At 41.4% G+C, this 27,297-nt stretch overlaps 2 protein-coding genes and 1 non-coding gene across 3 annotated transcripts; 2 read left to right on the top strand and 1 right to left on the bottom strand.

The window, feature by feature from the left end:
- MAK16 (MAK16 homolog) lies at window positions 1–11,328 on the top strand. Its single transcript, XM_065899847.1, has 10 exons — window positions 1–90; window positions 2,723–2,772; window positions 2,865–2,974; window positions 3,076–3,140; window positions 3,327–3,478; window positions 4,220–4,274; window positions 7,754–7,828; window positions 8,562–8,675; window positions 9,760–9,825; window positions 9,987–11,328. The coding sequence occupies exons 1-10, from the start codon at window positions 76–78 to the stop codon at window positions 10,179–10,181; spliced, it is 897 nt and encodes a 298-aa protein (XP_065755919.1). The 5' UTR covers window positions 1–75; the 3' UTR covers window positions 10,182–11,328.
- Window positions 10,617–25,863, bottom strand: TTI2 (TELO2 interacting protein 2). Its single transcript, XM_065899846.1, has 7 exons — window positions 25,032–25,863; window positions 23,774–23,960; window positions 23,165–23,257; window positions 13,821–14,008; window positions 13,596–13,739; window positions 11,747–11,909; window positions 10,617–10,830 (listed from the first exon to the last, which is right to left on the bottom strand). The coding sequence occupies exons 1-7, from the start codon at window positions 25,676–25,678 to the stop codon at window positions 10,726–10,728; spliced, it is 1,527 nt and encodes a 508-aa protein (XP_065755918.1). The 5' UTR covers window positions 25,679–25,863; the 3' UTR covers window positions 10,617–10,725.
- Window positions 25,864–26,317: 454 nt separating this feature from the next.
- On the top strand, window positions 26,318–26,421 carry LOC136141958 (small nucleolar RNA U13). Its single transcript, XR_010657812.1, has one exon. It is a non-coding gene; the product is annotated as a small nucleolar RNA U13 (small nucleolar RNA).
- The last annotated feature ends 876 nt before the right edge of the window (window positions 26,422–27,297 follow it).

The raw sequence follows: 27,297 nt of genomic DNA, 5'->3' as shown, positions 1-27,297 counted from the left end.
CGGAAGTGATTCTCCGGAAGCAGTATGGTTGCTTCCCTGCCCTGGCCAGGCTCAGCCCGCTGAACCGCTGACAAGATGCAGTCAGATGATGTGAGTCTCTTTGCGCTGCCACCCGGGTTTTATGAAGTGTGTCTCGCTCGCTTTAGGAGACTCAGAAGCCACCTACTCAGCTGGCCCATTAGCGTAGGGTGGCTCCGGAAGCGAGGCTTCCAGGGCCCTGATTTCCGAGCGTGGGGCTCTCACGTGTCTACCCGGGCACTTCGGGGTTAAGGGGTCAGGACACCGCCACCTCAACCCCCGGGGTCGGTGTATCCAGGCCTTGGTGCCTAGCAAGGAAGGACTTTGTGTATGGTCCCCTGGGGACTCGGGAGGCGGCGGGGTAGGGGGTGGGTGGCGGCCTGGGGGACGGTACGGTGAAGTTTAGACACCAAATTTAAGCATCCTTTTCAACCATGTGCACGGTACTTTTCAACCTACTTTTCCTGTGTTAGGTTTTACGTTTGCTCCACTCTCTGCCCGCGTCAAAATTTTGGAAGCATCCTAGATTTATTCGTTTAGTTATTTGTATGAGATATATTCAAGCGCCTACAGTGTGCCAAGAGTAATTACTGGAGATTTGGTTGTTATTAAGCCAGGCAAAAGACCTCTATTTTACTGCAGCTCTGGCGGGGGAGACAGTAAACATGTGAACAGTTGAACCGTGTAATACTACTATGAAAGAAACATCGGGTTGATGCGGATAGGGCTGATTAGGGAAGGTTTCTCTGAATAGAAGGTATCTGAGGCGAGATCTAAAAGATGAGAAGGAACCGCTACTGGGGGCTGAGGGAAAAGCAATCAATCTGGGCAGTAAGAACAGTAAAATACAAAGATCTGGAGATAAGAGAGAAGGAATGTGGTAAAGGACATTAGTGTGACTGTGTTATAGAAATCAAGGGAAGAAAGGTAGGGAGTGAAGTTGGGTATCTTTGCAGGACAAGATCATGTAGAGTCTTGGAGGAGGTGTTTTAAGGCTTTTTAAAATGAGAAGTGACGTCTGATTTACATTTGTGAAAATGTCTCTAGTTGTGTGAAAGGCTGTCGAAGGAGAGAAAGAATGAAAGCAAAGAGACTAGAGCATGATGAAAGTAGCTTCAACTAAGGTGGGAGTGGTCATGAAAAGAAATGGATGAATTAGAGATGTGTTTTATCATTGTAACCGGCAAGACTTGGTTATGGATGAAATGAAGAAGGGGAAAAATCAAGGGATTTTTGGATTTGAACAAACCGTTCAGTGGTGGTTTTATTTGTGGAGGTGGGGAAGACTAGGGAAGGAACCCAGTATTCTTTTGAGAGGTGTGGAATTGAGAGCTCCATTTGGACCTGTGAATGTGTTTGATGCCTTTTAGACATTCAAGTGGAGATGTCAAGTAAGCAGCTGCATGTATATACAAATCTGGTGCTCTGAAGAGAAGTTTGACCAGGAGATGACAGTTTGGGAGTCATCAACCTGGAGATGATATTTAAAGCCACAAACTAGAATTAGCTCCTACTTCTCCAGTTTCATTTCCTCTTACCTGTTTCCCACCATCCCCTGCCAAACACACATCCTGTAAAATTCCAAAAATGTTGTTCCATTCTTTAATGCTTCTTTGTGTTTTTCCCTTTAACTACTTCAGAGCCTTTCCCACTTCCTCCAGGCAGCTCACTCAAAGGCTCTCATGCTGTTACACACCTCTACTGTGGCATTTAGATTGCTGCTTTGTGATGCTTTGTTTACATCTCTTTTTCTGTAGCTAGAAAGAAAAAGCTTTTTAAGGATTGTACCATCCTTCATTCAGCACGTGCCTGAGTGCCTCCTGTGTGTCAGGACTTTGAAATGTCAGTGTCTTACACAAGTATTAAGTGTACAATAAATGCTGAATGCATATAGAGCATATGAGTTAGTGGAGGATAGCAACAGAGGATCTTCCTTGTCAATGAGATAAAATCATGGTATGTGTGGTACGTATATCCAAAAATCTAGTAGTGTGTGACAACGATGCATAATGAACACATTAAGTAAAAAAAAAAAAAAGTCACTACTATATATATAATCTCATATTGTTTAAAATATACATGTAGGCATGCTAGTTGGTATAATATACAAATTAAAATACTACGATATTGGGGCTTCCCTGGTGGCACAGTGGTTGAGACTCTGCCTGCTAATGCAGGGGACACAGGTTCAAGCCCTAGTCTGGGAAGATCCCACATCCCGCGGAGCAACTAGGCCCATGAGCCACAACTACTGAGCCTGCGCGTGTGGAGCCTGTGCTCCACAACAAGAGAGGCCGCGATAGTGAGAGGCCCGCGCACCGCGATGAAGAGTGGTCCCCGCTTGCCACAACTAGAGAAAGCCCTCACACAGAAATGAAGACCCAACACAGCAAAAATAAATAAATAAACTAATAAACTCCTACCCCCAACATCTAAAAAAAAAAAAAAACTACAAAATTGTATCTCTGGGCAGTAAGGTTATGGTTAGCGCTAATTTGTATTTACTTTTCCTACAAGAATCTGTTATTTGTGTAAAAAAACAAATAAATCAGACTATTTTACAAAGCATTTCTTTGTCCTCTCATTCTTCAAAGACTCATTTCCTCAGTAAAGCAGGGTGCTGCCCTAGCGCATTGTTCTCTTGGATTAATATGGCATCTGCTAGGTAAGAGCAATTGAAATGGGTTTCTACTCTGTCTTGCAGGTTATCTGGGATACACTAGGAAACAAGCAATTTTGTTCCTTCAAAATAAGGTGAGTCTAGATTTTCAACTTGGATACAGATTCCGTCAGTTGCCCTCTTGGCATCCCATCTTATAATCTTTGCTCTTTTCCTCTCATTCTAGAACCAAGACTCAGAGTTTTTGCAGAAATGAATACAGCCTGACTGGACTGTGTAATCGGTCGTCCTGTCCCCTGGCAAACAGTCAGTATGCCACTATCAAAGAAGAGAAAGGTAACTCCTCAGTTTTAACTTCCAAGAGAAGTACTCAACAGCTTTTAAAAGGATACTTTTTAGTCTCTCCGTAAATAATAATAAAACTATTTATCCTGCAGGACAGTGCTACTTGTATATGAAGGTTATAGAACGAGCAGCTTTCCCTAGGCGTCTCTGGGAACGGGTAAGACTTAGGACATAAAATCATGACGACCATTGATCAAGAGCAAAAAGGCCACATGCTTTTCTCACTTCCTTGACCACGTCTACCTTAAATTCTTGGAGCCGTCCTTATTAGGCCCCATAAGTGTCGTTAACAGCGAAGACTTAACATGACCCTTGCCCTTCAAGCTTCCTTTCTGTTTAACAGGTCCGGCTTCATAAAAACTATGAGAAAGCACTGGAGCAAATAGATGAAAATCTAATTTACTGGCCCCGTTTCATTCGACACAAATGTAAGCAGAGATTCACCAAGATCACCCAGTACCTAATTCGAATTAGAAAACTTACACTAAAGCGGCAGTGAGTATTGATCGTTCATTTATTTGTTTTTAGATTACCTTTCCATGCATCTTATTATGAAGCTGAGATATTGTGAAACCTCTAGTAATGTTTTCTGTTAAGTTGAACTTTGGGTAATTTTTTATGACGTGCTAAGCAGCAGTAGCTTTGCCACAGGTTAAAGTTGTGCCCTTTAATTTTGCAGGATTTGAAAAACAGTAGACTACAACTTGATTATCAGCTTCAGAAAATTGTCTTTTTAACCCTGAGGGAATCCTAAAATTAGGGAGTTGAAAATGATCTTAAAAATGTGAAATGGAGTGTAAGAACTTTACTGTGGGTTCATTGAAAACTTACTTTTTTAAGTGATATGAAATCCACAGAATTAATTGCATGCATCTTTAAGGAGTGATAGGCCCTAATTCATTGTGACCTGCAGAGAAAGCTAGAGATGTCAATCTTCTGTAGAAAATTATTTTTTCTTAGCTTGCGGAAGCATTAATCTTCAGCATTGTAAATGCCCTCAGAAGTTTCAGGATGCCTAAGGCATCCTGAAACAGCCATGTATATGAACAATGTCAAATATATGTAAAAATGCCTGACTTTTTATAGCATTAACTATCTAGACAATTTTATGTAATCTTGCTATATTTAGCTAAGCCCTACAAAATCAATTCCAATCCTGTTTTTTCTTCTTTTTTTTTAAAGGAACGTGTAGAACATGTAATTGGGGTTTCTGATCATGTGTTTTATTTCCCATAGGAGGAAACTTGTTCCTTTGAGTAAGAAGGTGGAACGGAGGGAAAAAAGAAGAGAGGTAACTTATTCTGATAATCGTAGGTTCTGTATTTTCATTGAGGGTAGGGCTGTAGTCAGGTAGTCAGGTCTCATGAGAACGATTCAGTCACTGCTGTCTGTGAACCATTCGGGCCCTAGATTATGGACAACAGTATTAGTTGTATATGCTATCTGATATTCCATATCTGAAGATTATGACTTTCAGGGCAGGTTAAAATGTGGGTACTTTGGGGGTATGTGTAATGGAGAACAGAAAAAATACCTTAAATAGAGATCCACAACTCCTTGTCTGAAATTCTTGAGGTCACATTTAGAATTCTGGTATGTTGCCAATCATGTTTTACATATTACCCTCAGCCAGCTTTGAGCATTCTCATTAAACACACTAGTAGCTGTGCAGTGAAATATAACAATGTTTCACTAGATGAATCCACACTAGATGGAATTTAATAAATGTTTTTTTAAGGAGCCTCATGTCAGTTCAGGTCATATTAGGCATCTAAACTGGGTTTTGGGGGTTCTGAAATTGCTGCTAAGGGATTAATAGGGATTAATTGGGATTATTTGTTTCTTTGAAGTAAACTTGTCAGCTTTGTTACTGAAGTAGTGAACAGTGATGATAATATTTTGCTATCCATGGAGAATCTAGTCAGGAAATTCCAGCCTTTGTCATAGAGAGCAGTCTGCCAGTCCACCTCATGAGACCTCACTCAGGCTGAGTATTCTTATGCTTTTAAGACCCAGAAATTAGCTTTTCCTGACAAGTTCACATTTTCAGTAATTCTAGCTATTTGCTTTGCTTACCATCCTTCCACCAACAGACATTTACCTCAGCATTTGTCATGTCCTATCAAGGAATAGCTTTAATAATCTTGATGCTTTTGTTTCCATTCATCACATAGAGTTCTGTATCTCAAACCTGTTATATCATTCGTCTCCAAACTTATTTTTTTGGTGCCGAAACCCAGGATTGAATCTCCAAACGTTTTTGATCACTCACCCCATCAATAAAATTTTTGAACATATGCTCCCCAATATACTACTTGTAAATGTTATTATACATGTATATTTGCACTAATAGGTGTATTATAAGTAAAAGTTTGTGATGTAGTGAAGTGAAGGTTTGGTTCTCAGCAGTGTAAATTTGCCTTTAAGGGCTGTTATAAGTGATAAGAAAGCTCAGAGACAGACAGAAAGGAGGGCCTTTTTTTTTTTTTTTTTTTTTTTTTTTTGCCATACGCAGGCCTCTCACTGCTGTGGCCTCTCCCATTGCGGAGCACAGGCTCCGGACGCGCAGGCTTAGCGGCCATGGCTCACGGGCCCAGCCGCTCCGCGGCATGTGGGATCCTCCCGGACCGGGGCACGAACCCATGTCCCCCGCATCGGCAGGCTGACTCTCAACCACTACGCCACCAGGGAAGCCCAGGAGGGCATTTTTGAGTGCCTGCATTTAGTACTTGCTGTTCACTTTTCATTCACCACCAATTATGCAGACATTTTTGTTTAAATCTGGCTAGTGAGTTTTCATCCTCCCTGAGTCAAAACAGGCATTCTTGCAAACCTTTCAGAAGAAATTAAAATTTTCTATTTTTACCAAATAATTTGAAGCCCTCTGAAATAGATTTGGAAGATTTTTAAATGGGATAGAAAATGGCGTTTCCAAATTTTTTAAGTGTGTGATTGCAGCTTTTATAGAAGACACGTTTTCAGCAATGTCACATATAGATGTAATCACTTTTTTAAATGTTCTAGCCACAGAACAAGGTTTTTTTGGAAAAACAGTTCTTTCAAACTCCCTGTTAAAATATTGCCTTTCCTTTGAAGGAACAGTGAGTGTATTTATTTTTTAAAACTTCTGCTACAGAGGCTTCCCTGGTGGCACAGTGGTTAAGAATCCGCCTGCCAATGTAGGGGACACGGGTTCGAACCCTGGTCTGGGAAGATCCCACATGTGGCGGAGGAACTAAGCCCGTGCACCACAACTACTGAGCCTGTGCTCTAGAGCCTGCGAGCCACAATTACTGAAGCCTGTGCGCCTAGAGCCCGTGCTCTGCAACAAGAGAAGCCACTGCAATGAGAAGCCCGCACACTGCAATGAACAGTAGCCCCCGCTCACCACAACTAAAGAAGGCCTGCATGTAGCAACGAAGACCCAACACAGCCAAAAATAAAAACAAACACAAAAAACCTTCTGCTACGTTACATACTGCTGACAGCCATCTGTCATCTTAGAAAAGGTTGACAAATCTGGAACACTTTTCTCTTTGTGAAAAATGCATGGTTCTTTAAGTTCTACAACTCTTTTTAAAGTACTAAATCTTTAAATAACCAGCATACATCTTTAAAACTACTCCCTATCTTATTGCAAAGTATTCAATATCATCTGTAAATCCACTTAACCAAGCAATAGCTATAGGCTGCAATAATCTGAATAAAGGAGTGAGGCCACCACTTTCAAACTCTTGTGCAGTATTTTTTCCCTTGGCATATCTTGCTCACTGTAATGTGACACACAACTATTTCCTTTATGGACAGAGTCAAGGCAGCTATGTGTGTGCATAAAAATGTGTAATAGTTAATATCTTAAGGAAAAAAATATACAAAAAAGTTTTGAGTATTTGCTACATCTCAGTGGATCACCCCTGAGGTGTGAGCACCCGTGTTAGAGAAAAATGTAGATCACAGTAACCTTCTAACTGCTCTGTGTGCTCCCAGTCTCCCTGCATTGTAATTGATCCTGTGCATTGTTCATCCTAACATAGCTTCAGTGTGTAACACTAACATTCGCTATGATTTTTACTCTCAAATTAATGCACAGTCTTTGGCAAGAAAGGCAGATTGAGGTTACATTTTTATGTTTTGTTTGTGTAAAGGTTGATACCATGTATCATTTCCTACAAAAGACCACTGAAGAGATTTTTTTATCTACTTTCTATCACATGGAATCTAACACTGTTTTAGAAAGCGTAAATGGGTGAAGGTCTCTGTTTCCTTTTCGCAGCTTTTATGGAGTCTGCTTCAGGACTTCTAATTTTCTGAGACACTTAAATGTATGTAGACCTACTTGCTTTGTGTATCTGTCAAAGAATTTGTAGAATTTAATTTAGAAATCTATTCATAAGGGACCTCCCTGATGGCGCAGTGGTTAAGACTCTATGCTCTCAATGCAGGGGGCCCAGGTTTGATCCCTGGTCCAGGAACTAGATCCCACACGCATGCCACAACCATGGAGCCCACGAGCCGCAACTAAGACCCGGTGCAACCAAATAAATAAATTTAAAAAAATAAAAATGATCCAACTATTTTTAAAAATCTATTCATAAAACCATAGGAATTTTTTTAAAGATACATATATCTGGTTGGACAGGCAGAAGTTCCTATTACAGTAAGAGGGAAAAGGGGATTACATCTTTCACATAAAAACTTGATTTCTCCCACTTCTACAGGCTGAAAAATGAGTCTAATGAAGTAAATGGGTTTGCTCTTTTTCTCTTACAGGAAAAGGCATTAATAGCTGCTCAGCTGGACAACGCCATCGAAAAGGAATTGCTGGAGAGACTGAAACAAGATACGGTGAGAAAGCTAGAAACTTTGGGGTACAGATTTTATTTTTTAGGTGGTAATATGCTAGGAAATGTAGGAATAGTGGGAAATGTGTTTTATTTTTAAAGATGCTAGAAAGATCTTCACCTTGATTTTATTACTGGAATAAAATAGATTTCATATAGACCCTGGCTTCCTCATTTTAGTTTCCTGATCAAGCACATAAAATACTTTAGTTACTCTTGATACTTCAGTAGAGAGACCTTTCCTTTTTTGCCATTATTCCCAACTCCCCCTCCCAAACACAACAACTCCAGATCTCTCTATAAAAGCCGTACAGTTTCGATCCTCCTGCCTATTCATCCTAGACTTTTAAGGTTCTTTAAAATGAATTTTTATTGTCTTTTGAAAAATTTGTCATTTACAGAAACAACATGAATAAAACTTACTTTTTCCTTACTATTTCCCCTTTATCAGCAAAATTACATTTGTTCCAATCCATGGGTTTTATAGACTATTAAGTTTTAAGTGATCTGGTATCCATCCTTCATAGAAGGTGCCTGTTTGGTATTAATCGCTGATTATTTAAATGTCAAATATGGGTTTTTGAAAGACACTGCTGGCTCTAGGCCTGAAAATAATATAGTAATATTACTAATTATTCTTGTTTGATCACTGAGGAAAATAATATACTTGTTGGACAGTGGACTTCAAGCATAAGATCCAAATGTGGTTAAAGCTGACCCACGTTTATGTTCTTTAGTATGGCGACATCTACAACTTCCCCATCCATGCCTTCGACAAGGCCCTGGAACAGCAGGAGGCAGACAGTGGCTCTTCAGATGCTGAGGAAAAAGATGATGAAGAAGATAAAGAAGTAAGCTTTGTGTTTTTGCTTTGTCAAGCAGTAACCTATGGGATGAGATCTTTTTCTTTTTTTTTTTAATTTATTTTTGGCTGTGTTGTGTCTTCGTTGCTGTGCACGGGCTTTCTGTAGTTGCGGTAAGTGCGTGGCTACTCTTTGTCGCGGTGTGCAGGCTTCTCATTGCGGTGGCTTCTCCCGTTGCGGAGCATGGGCCCTGGGCTCACAGACTTCAGTAGTCGTGGCTTGCAGGCTCTAGAGCGTAGGCTCAGTAGTTGCAGCGCATGGGCCCAGCCACTCTGCTGCATGTAGGATCCTCCCAGACCAGGGCTCAAACCCGTGTCCCCTGCATTGGCAGGCGGACTCTTAACCACTGCGCCACCAGCCCGATGAGATCTATTTTTATGTAATTGAGAGAGAATATCATTTTCATTTCCCTAACCAAAATAGATATTTGGTTATTTTTTCCTATCATTTTTGATTAATTTGGTTCAGTAGTGGCTGCTTTGTTCTCCAGGTTCAGCCAACAAACTATTTATGCATTGACAATTTGATCTTATTTATTAGCATTCTAAAATTTTTCCTGCAAGATGACAAATGAAGGGTCCTTATTAGCTGAGGGAATATAACATTAAGGAACCTACTGAAATTTACAAGGGGCTTAATTTTACTGTTAATATAGGGGAAGTACTTAAATGATAGTATTTTTAGGTAAAGGGCAAATTTAACAAGTAGATTCACAATAGACTCACACAGGTACACAGGTGTAACTTTTCCTAGTCGTAAACTATTTTTTAATATTTGAAATTAACTTTTTGTTGAATGTGCAAATTGTTTGCTCTTGTACTGTATATTGATTTTAACCATTTAAAATGAGGATGTTTTATCTCTAATGATTTAAATCAGGCATGAGAATTGATATCCCTGAAGTGTTTTAAATTCAGAAGTATTAAACTTGGAAATAAGTTGATTTTGCTTGCCTAGTAAGTAGACTCTCATTCTGTTTATGTTATTGATGCACTTATCAAAGAATAAAACCAGATGTCTAAGCTGAATTTTCATTATGTATCTTGAACATAACAGTTACATTTTCTTTTAGGATGTGGGAAAAAGAGAGTTTGTGGAAGATGATGAAGTTGATGAGAGTGACATAAGTGATTTTGAGGTGAGGTTCATGGGTAAAAATCTGTCCTTTGGCTTCAGACAAAAAAGGGGGAGGGGAGTTCTGGTCACACAGAGCAGATAAATTCTCTAGTTTTAGTTCTAAATAGGCAGTTTGGGGAATGAATCTAGTGTCTTTCCTATTTTTTTCCCTCCCCATATTAGGACATGGATAAACTGGATGCCAGCAGTGATGAAGATGAGGATGATAAATCCTCCAGTGAGGAAGAAGAAAAGGCCGTTGACACTAAACACAAAGGCAAAGCACCCTTGAAAGGACCTTTGAGGAGGAAAAAAGCATATGTAGAGATAGAGTATGAGCTGGAGACAGAGCCCGAGGCCAAGGCCAAAACCACGTGATTTCCCTTCAGACGTTTATAAACAGGACTGGACATTTTGAACTTCTTCCCTTTTTTTTAATCTTAAACACATACACACTTCTGGATTTTGCTCTTTATCTTGTTTTTAACACAATATTTGTGTTTTTAATATTTATGCTACTTCTGTGGGGCAAAAAATATGGGAGGGAGTGGAGAAAAGCCTAAATTGTGAACAGAGTATTTTTATAGCATTGTTACATGTGCTGGAGTAACAGCTTGAGCCCAAGAAACGTAACAGATGAGTTTGTGGGTGTAAATATTTCTAAATGTTAAATGCTACCCACCCGTTTCCTTGGTATCCTACCCCTGCATTCCTCCCCCTCCCCCCTTTATTTAGAAATGTCCAGACTTCAATTTTTTCATGTTTCTTTTCCCTACTTCTATGGGAGTAAAAAGGAAAGAAGGAAAAAGAAGATCTAAGTTATAATGTTTAATATAAATATACCTTTTTCCTGAAATGATTCCATTTAAAACAATTGGAAAAGAAAGAAAATCTTTTCCTCTTCAGGAAAGTAATACAAGTCTTAAGTTGCATTGTAGGGAGCTCCTTCAGAAACCTGCTGCACTCTTCGGATATAGTTCCCCACCTTACTGTCTTCACAGCTTTGGGGAATTTTAGCCAGGAGACCCTGAAACATCAAACCAAACAGCGTTTGTTTTTTGTTTGTTTGTTTGTTTGATATGTTTTCCTTTTACCTTGGTGGTTCTTTCTTGGTACCATACTCAAAGAAGGAAGGACGGATGACACTAGGGCACAGTTCACAGAACAGGTGTAACTTTAGAAACAGAAATGTCCTACTGGAGCACAGAGAAGTAGCTTACTACCAGTCAGGGTGAATCAAGATTAAATCTAGGGCTTGAAAAGTGCCCAAGATTAAAAAGCCAAGATGAAATAATTTGAATAAACCATGCTACCCCTAAATATTTTTAGGATATGAATTTCTTTTCATGCTGCCTTATAACTTTCAATTGATTTCTAAATGGGGTAAGAAATGAGACAGTAATTTATAAATTATGTATACGTGGACACACAGCTATTGTATGCTATGGCTTTGAGAAGTTAACTTCTGTGGAATATGAGACCAAAGGAAGAATTCCCACGTGGATAAGTAAGCATGTGGAAAACACAGTTGCCTCTGAAAAACTGGAAACATTTCTGGTAATTGAATTGCTTACTCTACCTAAATTATTACTCCTTGGTGGTTTATAGCCCATTATTTCAACCTTTTTTTTTTTTTTTTCATTCAGACCACTAGAACAGAACTTAAATTTCTCGATCGTGATCCTTTTGCCCATTCTCTGTCCTGGCTCCAGAAACATCCACTGATCCTCTTGCCTTTTGGTCTAAACAGTTCTGAATAGCTTTAAAGGAAGAATAAGGTATTAATCAAACTCCATTGAAGGCTAGAAGGCTCAGAGGTAGAGATTCGAACCCCCCACGTTCATTTACAGACTTGGTCAGGCACTTAAATGTAAATTAGAATCACAGGAATTACCTGAGGATGAAGAAGCCTATCAGAAACCAAGTCACAGACTGTCCCTTACCTTCACCTGTCCTTCAGAGCAGCGGTCCAGGAGAATCAGGCAGTCAGTGGCCTCTTCTAACAAGGCACTCTTAACAGATTCGGGTGTGAGGCTTGAATCCCTTGCTACATCACATATCAGTTTCAAGAGAGCCTTCAGTAAGACCACAAGTCTACAGGGAACTCTGGAATCAAGAAGAAAAATGATGTTCAGACTCCGAATCAGGATATTAAAACTGAAAGAGACTTCAAAGGCCATCTAGTAGAAAACCCTCATTTCATAAATGAAGGAACTGAAGTCAAAATTTAAGACCACAGAGCTGGAAGCAGAACTCGAGACCAGACTCCAGATTTCTGAACTTTAAGGCCCTTGGTTTTTTCTACAGCATGCTGCCCATACACACTGACATTCTGGCCTGCCCAGGAATACCTAGTTTCCCTCCATAAGCATGGTCCTACCGTAAGCAAACAGCCCCTCCTGAAAAGGGAGAACTGGGACCTCCCTTACCAGGGGCCTATACTTTTGACCAGAGAACAGGAAATGGTCCACAGTTCTTTAGCTTTGATGCGGTCTTAGGCCTGGAGATTAAAAATACAGTGAGGGAAATAAGCTTGGCTTTTGAGACTTACGTGTCAATTTGAGTTTTCTGTCACTATATTTCTAGATCCTAGATTACCACCACTTAGGCCCAGTCTATTTACTTCTACTTAGTGTTTCTAAAAGTTTTTATGATAATGATTACACAAAATTGTAAATGCACTTAATGCCACTGAATTGTACACTTTAAAATGGTAAATTTTATGTATTTTTTAACCACAATAAAAAAAAACTAAAAAGCCTTAAGGAAGCTGAAAAATAATTAAACTTGTAGTGTGAAAATATAAATAAACTATACTTCTGGGCAGAAATGTGACTGGGAGAAGAAAAGTTTCCATCCCTCATCTTGATCTAAAAAACATTAAGTGTTTTCCTGTAACTTGTGTGCTGCTCAGCCCTCCACCTGTCATCACTCAACACACAATTTGCTGTTTCCCACTCCCCAGGCTCCGGCCCCTCCATAATTGACATTCATTTTCTGACCTCTACGTTCGCTTGCTGACCTCTTCTACTTGGACAGTATTAGTCTGATTCAATTTCATTCATGCACCTATTCCAGTCACTAAAAATATCTGTGTACTTAATACCAGGTTCTGAGTAAGTTCTGGAGTTCTCAGTGTACTCAAGTGGTCAGTCTTCCATCCTGGAGCTTCTAGTTCAGTAGAGGAGAAAGACAGTAAGCAAATAAATGCAACCTCGTTACAAATGTGACTGTGGGGTACATTATGAGGAGATGAGAGAATACGGCTCAGAACAGAGACACCCACGTATTGCTGAGGCACTGGACTCTCGCTGAATTAAACGTTTCATGCAAGAGAGCCTTCTGCAGACCCAACATGTTTGGGTTCCAGCTTGCTGTTCGGGACACCTACCTCCAGCCAGAGTTGGAATGCTAAGCAAATATATCCCAGATCAGTATTCTGATTACCACAGATGTTCAGTGATGTGCTATGAGTGCTCCATTCTCTATCAGATTTAAGAAACATTATGGTGAACAAAGTTAAGTACGTCTACTGTAGCACTGCTTAATGGCCTTTAAAACTCTAATATGCATTATAAATCCAGAGAAATGTACACCTGAAGGAACTGACTATATTATATCTTCAATGCCACTTTCACAGTTCAAAATCCAATTGGTATGGAAAAACAGGAGGTATTCAAATATATGGCACGTCCTTAATACTTTGTACTGAATGTACACCTGGGCAAGTTCTGAAGGGAGTATCGGCTGAGTTTTGCCCCTCTTAGCACACCTGTCTGCTGGCTGTCATACCTGGGCCAAGTATACTGCATGAGAAGTTTTAGGGCTTCCAATATCTTCAATCTAGCCTCCTCCTCGGGTCCATCATAAACCTCCAGATAACCAATGATGACTCGATCCAGCCTCTTCAAGTGCCGGACAGTTAAGATCCCCAACCTAAAAATGACAGAGAAAATGTGACTCCAAAGAGTGAAGTTGAAGTTGAGTATGGCCACGCCCAGCTGCCCTGGGACTCACCTCTTCACGAAAGCCGGTAGGTTTCTTGCGTAAGTCCTGCGTAAGAGAAGGCGGTGCTCAGGCTCCATGTGCATCAGGATCAGCTGCAGGACCTCGTCACAGTGTGTGGTGGGTCGGGCTGCATCTCCCTTCCAGTGCAGGGCTTTCTCCAGGATGGGGAATAAATCCAGCAGACACAGGAGCACAGCCTAGGAGGAAGTAATAGAAAGGAACTGTAGTAAACGAATTTGTATTCACAACACTCAGATTTTTCTAGCAACTTCCACTAATCTACCATCCTTGGGGTCCATGTCATAGAATTCTAGAACAGTCTAGTAATAAGTTTAATGTATATTACTTTACATTTTCAAACTTTTTTTACATTCTTTTATCTCCATCGGAGCGTCTCAAGGTAATACCCTCTCCTCAGGATGATTCTTTGCTAATCTATAAAATTGGAAGAATAGCAGAGCTAAGACTTTAATCCAAAACTTAGGAGTCTAAGTCTACTGTCAGTAAATTCCTGAGTCTAAGTGATATTTTCCAAGTATTTACAATAAAACCACTCCCAAACAGAATCTCAGATGATCCTATTTGTATCCACTTTGACAGCCCTATCTGAAATTTCAATGTCTAGGCACTCCCTTTTACCTCTCCCGGGATCTTTGTTTTTTCTTTTATGTCTTTTTTCCTTTTTCCTTTTTTTTTTTTTTCCTTAAATCACCATCTCAAGAGCCCTAACACCTTTCTGGCTGTTAGCACAGCCTGGGTTCTCAAAACCAAAAATAGTATTTAAAAAAGAAAGGGGACAGACTGAGGTGGGAGGAGGGAGACTAGGCATAAAATAAGAAACAAGGTAATTTCGACCTCTGATTTTATATAACTTGTTTCTGCTGTCTTCAGAATGTTCTCTGCACACCCCCCATAGTTGAAACTATTTAACATCTTTACTGCAGTATAATTGCTTTATATTGTTGTGTTAGTTGCTGCTGTATAATAAAGTGAATCAGCTATATGTATAAATATATCCCCATATCCCCTCACTCTTGCTTCTCCCTCCCATCCTCCGTATCCCACCCCTCTAGGTGGTCCCAAAGCACCGAGCTGATCTCCCTGTGCTATGCGGCTGCTTCCCACTAGCTATCTATTTTACATTTGGTAGTGTATATATGTCCATGCCACTCTCTCACTTCATCCCAGCTTACCCTTCCCCCTCCCTGTGTCCTCAAGTCCATTCTATACGTCTGCGTCTTTATTGCTGTCCTGCCACTAGGTTCTTCAGAACCTTTTTTTTTTTTTTAGATTCCATACATATGTGTTAGCATATGGTATTTGTTTCACTCTTTCTGACTTACTTCACTCTTTCTGACTTACTTCACTCTGTATGACAGACTCTAGGTCCCTCCACCTCACTACAAAAAATGCAATTTAGTTTCTTTTTATGGCTGAGTAATATTCCATTGTATATATGTGCCACATCTCCTTTATCCATTCGTCTGTTGATGGACACTTAAGTTGCTTCCATGTCCTGGCTATTGTAAATAGAGCTGCAATGAATCGTGGTACATGACTCTTTTTGAATTATGGTTTTCTCAGGGTATATGCCCAGTAGTGGGATTGCTGGGTCGTATGGTAGTTCTATATTTAGTTTTTTAAGGAACGTCCACACTGTTCTCCATAGTGGCTGTATCAATTTACATTCCCACCAACAGTGCAAGAGGGTTCCCTTTTCTCCACATCCTCTCCAGCATTTATTGTTTGTAGATTTTTTTATAATGGCCATTCTGACTGGTGTGAGGTGATACCTCATTGTGGTTTTGACTTGCATTTCTCTAATGATGAGTGATGTTGAGTACCCTTTCATGTGTTTGTTGGCAATCTGTATATCTTCTTTGGAAAAATGTCTATTTAGGCCTTATGCCCATTTTGGATTGGGTTCTTTGTTCTTTGCATATTGAGCTGCATGAGCTGCTTGTATATTTTGGAGTTTAACCCTTTGGTAAGGATTAAATCCTTTTTCCCAGTTGCTTCATTTGAAAATATTTTTTCCCATCCTGAGGGTTGTCTTTTCATCTTCTTTATGGTTTCCTTTGCTATGCAAAAGCTTTTCAGTTTCATTAGGTCCCACTTGTTTTTGTTTTTATTTCCATTTCACTAGGGTCAAAAAGGATCTTGCTGTGATTTATGTCATATAGAGTGTTCTGCCTATGGTTTCCTCTAAGAGTTTTAGTGTCTGGCCTTACCTTTAGGTCTTTAATCCATTTTGAGTTTATTTTTGTATATGGTGTTTGGGAGTGTTCTAATTTCATTCTTTTACAGTAGCTATCCAGCTTTCCCAGCACCACTTATTGAAGAGGCTGTCTTTTCTCCATTGTATATTCTTGCCTCCTTTATCAAACATAAGGTGACCATATGTGTGTGGGTTTATCTCTGGTCTTTCTATCCTGTTCCATTGATCTATATTTCTGTTTTTGTGCCAGTACCATACTGTCTTGATTACTGTAGCTTTGTAGTATAGTTTGAAGTCAGGGAGCTTGATTCCTCTAGCTCTGTTTTTCTTTCTCAAGATTGCTTTGGCTATCCGGGGGCTTTTGTGTTTCCATACAAATTGTGAAATCTTTTGTTCTGTGAAAAATGCCATTGGTAGTTTAATAGGGATTGCATTGAATCTGTAAATTGCTTTGGGTAGTATAGTCATTTTCACAATGTTGATTGTTCCAATTCAAGAACATGGTATATCTCTCCATCTGTATCATCTTTAATTTCTTTCATCAGTGTCTTATAGTTTTCTGCATACAGGTCTTTTGTCTCCTTAGGTAGGTTTATTCCTAGATATTTTATTCTTTTTGTTGCAATGGTAAATGGGAGTGTTTCCTTAATTTCTCTTTCAAATTTTTCATCATTAGTGTATAGGAATGCAAGAGATTTCTGTGCATTGATTTTGTAACCTGCTACTTTACCACATTCATTATTAGCTCTAGTAGTTTTCTGGTAGCATCTTTAGGATCCTCTGTGTATAGTATCATGTCATCTGCAGTGACAGTTTTACTTCTTTTTCGATTTGGATTCCTTCTATTTCTTTTTCTTCTCTGATTGCTGTGGTTAAAACTTCCAAAACTATGTTGAATAATAGTGGTGTGAGTGGATAACCTTGTCTTGTTCCTGATCTTAGAGGAAATGGTTTCAGTTTTTCACTATTGAGAACGATGTTGGCTGTGGGTTTGTCATATAGGGCCTTTATTATGTTGAGGCTAGTTCCCTTGACACCTACTTTCTGGAGGGTTATCATAAATGGGAGTTGAATTTTGTCAAAAGTTTTTTCTGCATCTATTGAGATGATATGGTTTTTCTCCTTCAATTTGTCAATATGGTTTATCACATTGATTGATTTGCATGTATTGAAGAATCCTTGCATTCCTGGGATAAACCCCACTTGATCATGGTGTATGATCCTTTTTTTAAAATTTTTTTAATGATCCTTTTAATGTGTTGTTGGATTCTGTTTGCCATTATTTTGTTGAGGTTTTCTGCATCTATGTTCATCAGTGATATTGGCCTGTAATTTTCTTTTTTTGTGACATCTTTGTCTGGTTTTGGTATAAGGATGATGGTGGCCTCGTAGAATGAGTTTGGGAGTGTTCCTCCCTCTGCTAAATTTTGGAAGAGTTTGAGAAGGATAAGTGTTAGCTCTTTTCTAAATGTTTGATAGAATTCGCCTGTGAAGCCATCTGGTCCTGGGCTTTTGTTTGTTGGAAGATTTTTAATCACAGTATCAATTTCAGTGCTTGTGATTGGTCTGTTTATATTTTCTGTTTCTTCCTGGTTCAGTCTCAGAAGGTTGTGCTTTTCTAAGAATTTGTCTATTTCTTCCAGGTTGTCATTTTATTGGCATACAGTTGCTTGTAGTATATCTCATGATCCTTTGTGTTTCTGCAGTGTCAGTTGTTACTTCTCCTTTTTCATTTCTAATTTTATTGATTTGAGTCTTCTCCCTTTTTTTCTTGATGAGTCTGGCTAATGGTTTATCAATTTTGTTTATCTTCTCAAAGAACCAGCTTTTAGTTTTATTGATCTTTGCTACTGTTTCCTGCATTTCTTTTTCATTTATTTCTGATCTGATCTTTACGATTTCTTTCCTTCTACTAACTTTGGGGTTTTTTTCTTCTTCTTTCTCTAACTGCTTTAGCTGTAAGGTTAGGTTGTTTGAGATTTTTCTTGTTTCTTGAGGTAGGACTGTATTGCTATAAACTTCCCTCCTCAAACTGCTTTTGCTGCATTCCATAGGTTCTGAGTCATTGTGTTTTCATTGTCATTTGTTTCTAGGTATTTTTTGGCTTCCTCTTTGATTTCTTCAGTAAGCTCTTGGTTATTTAGTAATGTATTGTTTAGTTTCCATGTGTTTGTATTTTTTATAGATTTTTTTCCTGTAATTGATATCTAGTCTCATAGCGTTGTGGTCGGAAAAGATACTTGATACGATTTCGATTTTCTTAAATTTACCGAGGCTTGATTTGTGACCCGGAATATGATCTATCGTGGAGAATGTTCCATGAGCACCTGAGAAGAAAATTTATTCTGTTGTTTTTGGATGGAATGTCCTACAAATATCAATTAAATCCATCTTACTTAACGTATCATTTAAAGCTTGTGTTTCCTTATTTATTTTCACTTTGGATGATCTGTCCATTGGTGAAAGTGGGGTGTTAAAGTCCCCTACTATTATTGTGTTACTGTCGATTTCCCCTTTTATGGCTGTTAGCATTTGCCTTATGTATCGAGGTGCTCCTGTGTTGGGTGCATAATACTTACAATTGTTATATCTTCTTCTGGGGTTGATCCCTTGATCATTATGTAGTGTCCTTCTTTGTCTCTTATAATAATCTTTATTTTAAAGTCTATTTTGTCTGATATGAGAATTGCTACTCCAGCTTTCTTTTGATTTCCATTTGCATGGAATATCTTTTTCCATCCCCTCACTATCAGTCTGTATGTGTCCCTAGGTCTGAAGTGGGTCTCTTGTAGACAGCATATATGTGGGTCTCGTTTTTGTATCCATTTAGCCAGTCTATGTCTTTTGGTTGGAGCATTTAATCCATATACATTTAAGGTAGTTATCAATATGTATGTTCCTATTACCATTTTCTTAATTGTTTTGGGTTTGTTATTGTAGGTCTTTTCCTTCTCGTGTTTCCTGCCTAAAGAAGTTTCTTTAGCATTTGTTGTAAAGCTGGTTTGGTGGTGCTGAATTCTCTTAGCTTTTGCTTGTCTGTAAAAGTTTTAATTTCTCCATCGAATCTGAATGAGATCCTTGCTGGGTAGAGTAATCTTGGTTGTAGGTTTTTCCCTTTCATCAGTTTAAATATGTCCTGCCACTCCCTTCTGGCTTGCAGTTTCTGCTGAAAGATCAGCTGTTAACCTTATGGGGATTCACTTTTATGTTATTTGTTGGTTTTCCCTTGCTGCTTTTAATATTTTTTCTTCGTATTTAATTTTTGATAGTTTGATTAATATGTGTCTTGGCATGTTTCTCCTTGGGTTTATCCTGTATGGGACTCTCTGCAATTCCTGGACTTGACAGTCATTTCCTTTCCATAGTAGGGAAGTTTTCAACCATAATCTCTTCAAATATTTTCTCGGTCCTTTTTTTTCTCTTCTTCTAGGACCCCTATAATTCGAACATTGGTGCATTTAATATTGTCCCAGAGGTCTCTGAGACTGTCCTCAATTCTTTTCATTCTGTTATCTTTATTCTGCTCTGTGGTAATTATTTACACTATTTTATTTTCCAGGTCACTTATCCTTTCTTCTGCCTCAGTTATTCTGCTATTGATTCCTTCTAGAGAATTTTTTATTTCATTTATTGTGTTGTTCACCTCTGTTTGTTCTTTAGTTCTTCTAGGTCCTTATTAAATGTTTCTTGTATTTTCTCCATTCTGTTTCCAAGATTTTGGATCATCTTTACTCTGAATTCTTTTCAGGTAGACTGCCTATTTCCTCTTCATTTGTTTGGTCTGGTGGGTTTTTACCTTGCTCCTTCATCTGCTGTGTATTTCTCTGTCTTCTCATTTTGCTTAACTTAGCGTGTTTGGGGACTCCTTTTCGCAGGCTGCAGCTTCATAGTTCCCATTGTTTTTTGTGTCTGCCCCCAGTGGCTAAGGTTGGTTCAGTGGGTTGTGTAGGCTTTCTGGTGGAGGGGACTGGTGCCTGTGTTCTGGTGGATGAGGCTGGATCTTGTCTTTCTGGTGGACAGGACCGCATCCGGTGGTGTGTTTTGGGGTGTCTGTGAACTTAGTATGATTTTAGGCAGCCTCTCTGCTAATGGGTGCGGCTGTGTTCCTGTCTTGCTAGTTGTTTGGCATGGGATGTCCAGCACTGTAGCTTGCTAGTTGTTGAGTGGAGCTTGGTCTTAGCGTTGAGATGGAGATCTCTGGGAGAGCCCTCCCTGATTTATATTACATGGGGCCAGGAGGTCTCTGGTGGTCCAATGTCCTAAACTTGGCTCTCCCATCTCAGAGGCACAGGCCTGACCCCCAGCCAGAGCACCAAAACCCTGTCAGCCACATGGCTCAGAAGAAAAGGGAGAAAAAAAATAAAGAAAGAAGGAAAAATAAAATAATCAAAATTTTAAAAATTTGTAATTGTTAAAAATAAAAAAAAGAAAGAAGAAAGCAACCAAACCAAAAAACAAATCCACCAATGATAACAAGCATTAAAAACTATACAAAAGGGCTTCCCTGGTGGCGCAGTGGTTGAGAGTCCGCCTGCCAATGTAGGGGACACGGGTTCATGCCCCGGTCTGGGAAGAACCCACATGCCACAGAGTGGCTGGGCCCGTGAGTCATGGCCACTGAGCCTGCATGTCCGGAGCCTGTGCTCCGCAACAGGAGAGGCCACACCAGTGAGAGGCCCGCGTACCGCAAAAAAAAAAAGAAAAGAAAAAACAGACAGACAGAACCCTAGGATAAATAGTAAAAGCAAAGCTATACAGACAAAATCACACAGAAAAGCATATACATGCACAGTCACAAAAAGAGAAAAAGACAAAAAGTATACATATATGTATATATTAAAAAAAAAAAAGGAAGAGAGTAACCAAATCAATAAACAAATCTACCAACGATAATAAACTCTAAATACTAAACTAAGATAAACATAAAACCAGAGACAAATTAGATGCAGAAAGCAAACCCCAAGTCTACAGTTGCTCCCAAAGTCCACCACCTCAATTTTGGGATGATTTGCTGTCTATTCAGGTATTCCACAGATGCAGGGTACTTCGAGTTGACTATGGAGATTTAATCCACTGCTCCTGAGGCTGCTGGGAGAGATTTCCCTTTCTCTTCTTTGTTTGCACAGCTCCCGGGGCTCAGGTTTGGATTTGGCCCCGCCTCTGCGTGTAGGTCACCTGTTGGCATCTGTTCTTCGCCCAGACGGTACAGGGTTAAAGGAACAGCTGATTTGGGGGCTCTGGCTCACTCAGGCCAGGGGGAGGGAGGGGTACGGATGCGGGGTGAACCTGCGGCAGCAGAGGCCAGCATGACGTTGCAACAGCCTGGGGCGTGCTGTGTGTTCTCCCAGGAAGGTTGTCCCCGGATCATGGGACCCTGGCAGTGGCCGGCTGCACAGGCTCCTGGGAGGGGAGGATAGTGACCTGTGCTTGCACACTGGTTTCTTGGTGGCTGCAGCAGCCTTAGCGTCTCATGCTGTGTCTGGGGTCTGCACTGATAGCCGCGGCTTGCACCCATCCCTGGAGCTCGTTTAGGCGGTGCTCTGAATCCCTTCTCCTCACGCACCCCAAAACAATGGTCTCTTGCCTCTTAGGCAGGTCCAGACTTTTTCCCGGACTCCCTCCCGGCTAGCCGTGGTGCACTAGACCCTTCAGGCTGTGTTCACGCAGCCAACCCCAGTCCTCTCCCTCGACCAAAGCCCGAGCCTCAGCTCCCCACCCCTGCCTGCCCCGCCGGGTGAGCAGACAAGCCTCTCGGGCTGGTGAGTGCCGGTCGGCACCGATCCTCTGTGTGAGAATCTCTGTTTTGCCCTCCGCACCCGTTGCTGCGCTCTCCTCCGTGGCTCTGAAGCATCCCCCCTCCACCACCCACAGTCTCCGCCCGCAAAGGGGCTTCCTACTGTGTGGAAACCTTTCCTCCTTCACAGCTCCCTCCCACTGGTGCAAGTCCCGTCCCTATCCTTTTGTCTCTTGTTTTTCCTTTTTCTTTTGCCCTACCCAGGTACATGGGGAGTTTCTTGCCTTTGGGGAGGTCTGAGGTCTTCTGCCAGTGTTCAGTAGGTGTTCTGTAGGAGTTGTTCCACACGTAGATGTATTTCTGATGTATCTGTGGGGAGGAAGGTGATCTCCACGTCTTACTCTTCCGCCAGCTTGAAGGTCTCTTCACAGCAGATGCTGTGCGCTGCAGCCTGCCCAGGACCCTATCGTTTACGTCTGTCCTGGTGTGATTCCAAACACCATGACTGAAACTCTTATTCATCCTTTATAAGCAAATATCACCTCCTTACCCGATCCTCTTAAAACCACCCCAATACCACCAAACCTCATTAGCTGCCTACTGTTCAACACCCACTGCACTTTACAGAAAACTTTTAATAGATTTATTACTCTGTACTGTATTTACATATACAATATATATATTTACACAAATGTCTCTCCAAAGGATTTCTTAAAGTCAGAAACCCTGTCCGACTCATTCATTCTTGGAACCTACAATGGTTACTGGCACACAGTAGGTACTCAATGTCTACTGGATGAAAGAATAAATGACACAAAAAACCCAACATACAAGGAGTTCCCAGAGTGTGTGTTGATATAAAAGCAGCCCAGAAGTAAAGACACTTAAAGTAATAAAAATGGAACATTTTTGGGAGTTCCCGGTCAGCCAAGTGGTTAGGACTCGGTGCTTCCACTGCAGGGGGCTTGGGTTCAATCCCTGGTTGGGGAACTAATATCCTGAAAGCTGTGTGGCCAAAAAGAGAAAATAAAGAAAAAGGAAAGTAAAAAAAGAACCCATCTCTTTTTTGCTCATAAATTGGTGAGACTAAAAAAAAATTAAAAATAAAAAATAGAACTTTTTCAGACATAAAGCTGCCCCCAAGTGATATATAATTGACCCAGATGAAGATAAAACACTGGCTTTTCTGTGGAGACTCAGGAATGTGGATGTCTCTTGGTATTGAGACATTTTCTAGTCATTTGCTACCCCCATATTTTCAATTTGTCAGTGGCTCTCAGTTATCATCTTTACCTTCCTAGAAGAGTAAAATGTGTACCAAGTATTCTTATTCACATAGTGCCACCTTCTACTCAAATTTGAGAGCTCAGACTCAGAGTTATGAACAAATCTTACCATTACCTGAATGAGGTGGTGCTCCCGTGTGTACAGGTGGTTGAAAAGGGCATGGTATAGGACTTGGGCCCTGTTGTACTGCAGCAAATCAGCAGCTGGCTGCAATCAAACAAATTACCCAATTAAAAGCTTCCCAAGGTTGGCAAAATGTTGATAATTTTTGAGATTGAACATGGTACATGGGATTCATTATACCACTCTCTCTACTTCTGTGTATATTTTAAAGGCTCCATAATACACAGTTTAAAAAAAAAAAAGCAGTTTCCTTGAGTAATAGATTGCACATTTGGGTATAATCCCTTTCAGCTTCTGAATTTTTTGTTCCTTGAAAGTCAGTTGTTAATGACTCAAAGTCTGGTTCTTCAGTCTGACGATGGTCTACGTTTCTTATATACATCACCTATAAGATACAACCTACTAGGTTGGCAGAGGAAAATACAGAGAGAAAAATATAAATTAGTGAATTGAGAGTCACATGACAGCATTAAAAGAAAGCCAGTTAATAAAAGGTATAAACATGGGTAGCAGTAGAGCAGTGATGTCATGAACGAGGAATGGCTATGATGACTCAGCCTGCACCATCGGTACAGATGACAGAGAACGGAGGCCACTTACCACATTTAGCACAATGTGATGGAGGCAGTGGACACCCAGGATTTTGTTCTCGGTTTGATAGTCATCTGAGATGAGCAATGATGGGGGAAGTACCCTTTCCAGATGTTGGCTCAGCCAGGGTCGAGTGACCTTTTGCAGAGTCCATGAGAAAACATGTTTGGTGGCTGGGTTACTCTTCCAGGAGTCCCTAAATGGAAATGTGAAACCACATTAAGTGACATGGTGTCCAGTTCAAGCTAACTATATTTTCTTATACTTGAAAGAAAAATACATCCCACATAAGATAACTCAATGTTAACAACATACTTTTTTAAGATTTAGATCAAAATAACGTACAGAACTTACACTAAATACATTTATCACCCAGGGCTCTGGGTCTAAAGAATATCCGATGAAAAGCAGCCAGTTATAACCACAGCTATGTAAAGAATCTGTGGTGATGGTGGTGGTTACAGTGAGAAAGTGTTGAGAAGGGAGAGAGGAGGAAAGGAAATGTCTTCAGTATCACTATTATTATTATTATTACCACATGGGAGCAAATGAATCAATATTCAAACAGCAATTTATAGCTTATAAAGTGAGTTTACACACATTACTCAACCAATCTTCAAATACGGTGTAACAGGTAATGTTATCTTTATATTGCAAATAATGAAACTGGTCCTATTCAGAAGCAATAAAAAGAAGCAAGAGACATCCTCAAAACTAAGCCTTTTACCTCCACATTCCTGGTAAAAAGACAGTTATGTACTCACTTTTTTCTCATCGCTCCAGGGTCACAAACACAAATGTACAAAGTAGCAAGTGGAAACTCACAGAAAATACTTTAGCTAACAGCAATCTAAAGGACTTTCATTTTTTCATCCCAAACACGCTTCCATACCTAATAACTAGCGATGAGCTTCACGATCCCTAAGTTTAAATTCAAACCATAAGTTTAAATCTTCTCGAAGTTTAAATCTTCTCCGAATCCCCAACCCCACCTAACTGAAGAAAGTTAAGTCTAAATAAATGGGACTGAACTTCCAATTTTAGGGCAGTTGTCAGGACTGGAAAAAGCACTAGAAAATCAAGTCTGAAGACCTGGGTTCTAATGTCGAACTTGCCACTACCGAGTTAACGTCATCACAATCACAACCGTTCTGGGCTTACAACACCTTTATGTCGCTGATGCAGAAACAAGACTCCTTTGAGCTCTAACCTTCTAAAACATTAGTCTGAAGCTTAAGTCGGTGGCCCTTACGGCAGGAGTACTCACTTATTCAAATCGGGTTTGAGAAGCCCCATGACCGCAGTAAATCTCCCTTTCTCATCTTCATTTTCTCCGTGGAGGAATCCAGCCACAGAACCACACTCAGTAACCTGAAGCAGTAAGGCGAGCACCTGTCCAGCGACGCCCTGAGATTTTGGGCTGGTCCATGGTTGCTCCAAGTTGTGTGTGATGGCAAAAATATAGATGGGTCCTGCCAAGTGACGGAGGCCTGCCTTCCATGCAGGGCAAACCAAGGAATTCTTAGCGGTCTCAACTTTCCTCAACAGCTTAAGGAAGAGTAACCCAACTGCTGCCGCTTTCTCGGCCACTTCGGAGTGACGATCACCTCCCCCTTCCGGCCCCTCGGGAGGAGCTGCATACTTCCCCAGGGCTTTTGCCACCTGCCCCAGCATCTCGGGCATTCCACGGAGCGAGGTGTCACTCCCCGCAAATAACTGATCACATTCTTTGGCATCTAGTACAGCACTGAGGTCCCGAAGAGCTGCATTTCTGGCCTTGCCCCGTCGGGATTCCTGACCGGCAAACTGGTGCAAGATCTGGGAGAAGGCCTGTCCGAGGGCGGAGGAAGGCCACGGTCCAGGAAAGGAAGAGCCCTCCCGAGGTGGGGATTCCCGAGAGCCGTCAGGCTCCATGCCTCAGACCGAGGACGAGGATGGAGGCGAGCGGGGGTCCGCTAAAGAGGGAAGGAAAGATAACTCCGGGGCTGGGATTCTCTCAAAGAACAGAACTAAAATCAAATAAAACGGCGAGACGTCTTGGAGGACCGAGGGAGAGTCTAGCCCGCAGAAGAGTAAAGGTATAAAGGAAAAGATGCGGGAAAACAAAAATATCCTAAAGAGCCTGAGAAATAAATCTCTAAGGCGTGACACTAACAGGGCCGCCGTTACCTTCAGCCCTTCCGGCACGCCTACGCCTATCAGGATCCGACTTAGCAAACGTCGTTGCCGCAAAGCACAAGGCTAGCTTCCGCCATTACCGCGGCTACGCTCCGTCATTTCACGACGTACTACCGTAAAGCAATAGCGACCCGGGTTCAAGAGAGGGTGGAGCTATGGAGAGTATATTTGCATGGATAATAGCCGCATCGCTATTTGGTTTCTGTTTTCACTTACTGAGGTAGAAACGAAAGAAGTATCAGGCAATATCGGTGAACATGATAAAATATACAGGACTTTTCATATCAAGTCTAAGTAAATATGCACTACATCTGTCACCCTTACTGTGAAGTTAGTGGGTCGTACCCGGGGCTCCTTAGCCGACGAGTCACGTTGATCCTTTTGTAGTTCATAAGTGTGATGATTGGGTGTTCACGCGCTTGTGTGACATGTGCCTCCTTCCAACCTTGTTACGACTGTGGCACATTACCCGTCTGACATGAACTATGAAGGATCCTCTTAATCCTGCGATGGTTTGGTTGTTGATAGTGCGTATCGTCCTGGGTCTAGTACGTGATTGTGAGGCGTGTTTGACTCCGAGTTCTGCGTGAGCTTTGATTTTTCTCTTCCTGCAGTTAGATTTTTAATGTTGATTGCCGTGGGCTTTTAAAAAGGAAAAAAGGCGGAAGTCGCTGGTAAGCGAGGAGTTTGAAAATGGTCTGCGACGACGGGGGTTTCGCTAGAAACGCGGCTGATCCGGGTGTGGCTCGGGCCCGCCCGCGGGTGTGCACGTGAAGTGTTTCCCCGCGTGTGTTCGGGCGGTTCCCGGGGCGGGGTCGGCAGCTGTAAGTGGTAGGGGTGGGGGCAGCGGAAGGAGCCACGGCCCCGTGCGACTTTTTGTCCTGGGGGGTCTCCTGCTGCGGCTTCTCGGACGGTGGAGCTGAGAACCTTAGATCTTGGGTTCCCCGGGGGCCGGTCACGGTCCCCGGCTTTGCGAGGGCGTTTGCCGGTTATTTCTCATAACTTGCGTTGTGTGGTAGGTGCCCGGGGAAGCACACCGTATTTGCTCCAAGACGTGGGCGGGAGCGCCTAGAAACGGGCGGCGGACACCGGAAGGAGTCGGAAAGCAGGCGGCGCCGCTTTTCGTGGAGGCGTTCGCAGCGTGCTGACCCGCACCGAGGCTCAAACGCACCTTGCCCCGCCGGCCGGCCTAGTTTGCGCCCACCGTCCCGCAGGTCTTTGGGATTTTTCTGGCTCCCGAGCCGCAAGGCGCCTAGAGCATGACTTGCGGGGTTTTCGGATCTTGGGGTGGAGAGGCCGCGCCCGGGGAGTGCTAAGAGTAGGCTCTGGTCCCCAGGGGGCTGTGAGAGTGAAGG

This window comes from Phocoena phocoena, chromosome 21, assembly GCF_963924675.1.
Source record: "Phocoena phocoena chromosome 21, mPhoPho1.1, whole genome shotgun sequence".
Classification (NCBI taxonomy): Eukaryota; Metazoa; Chordata; class Mammalia; order Artiodactyla; family Phocoenidae; genus Phocoena; species Phocoena phocoena.
This window is presented reverse-complemented; position numbering and strand designations above follow the sequence as displayed.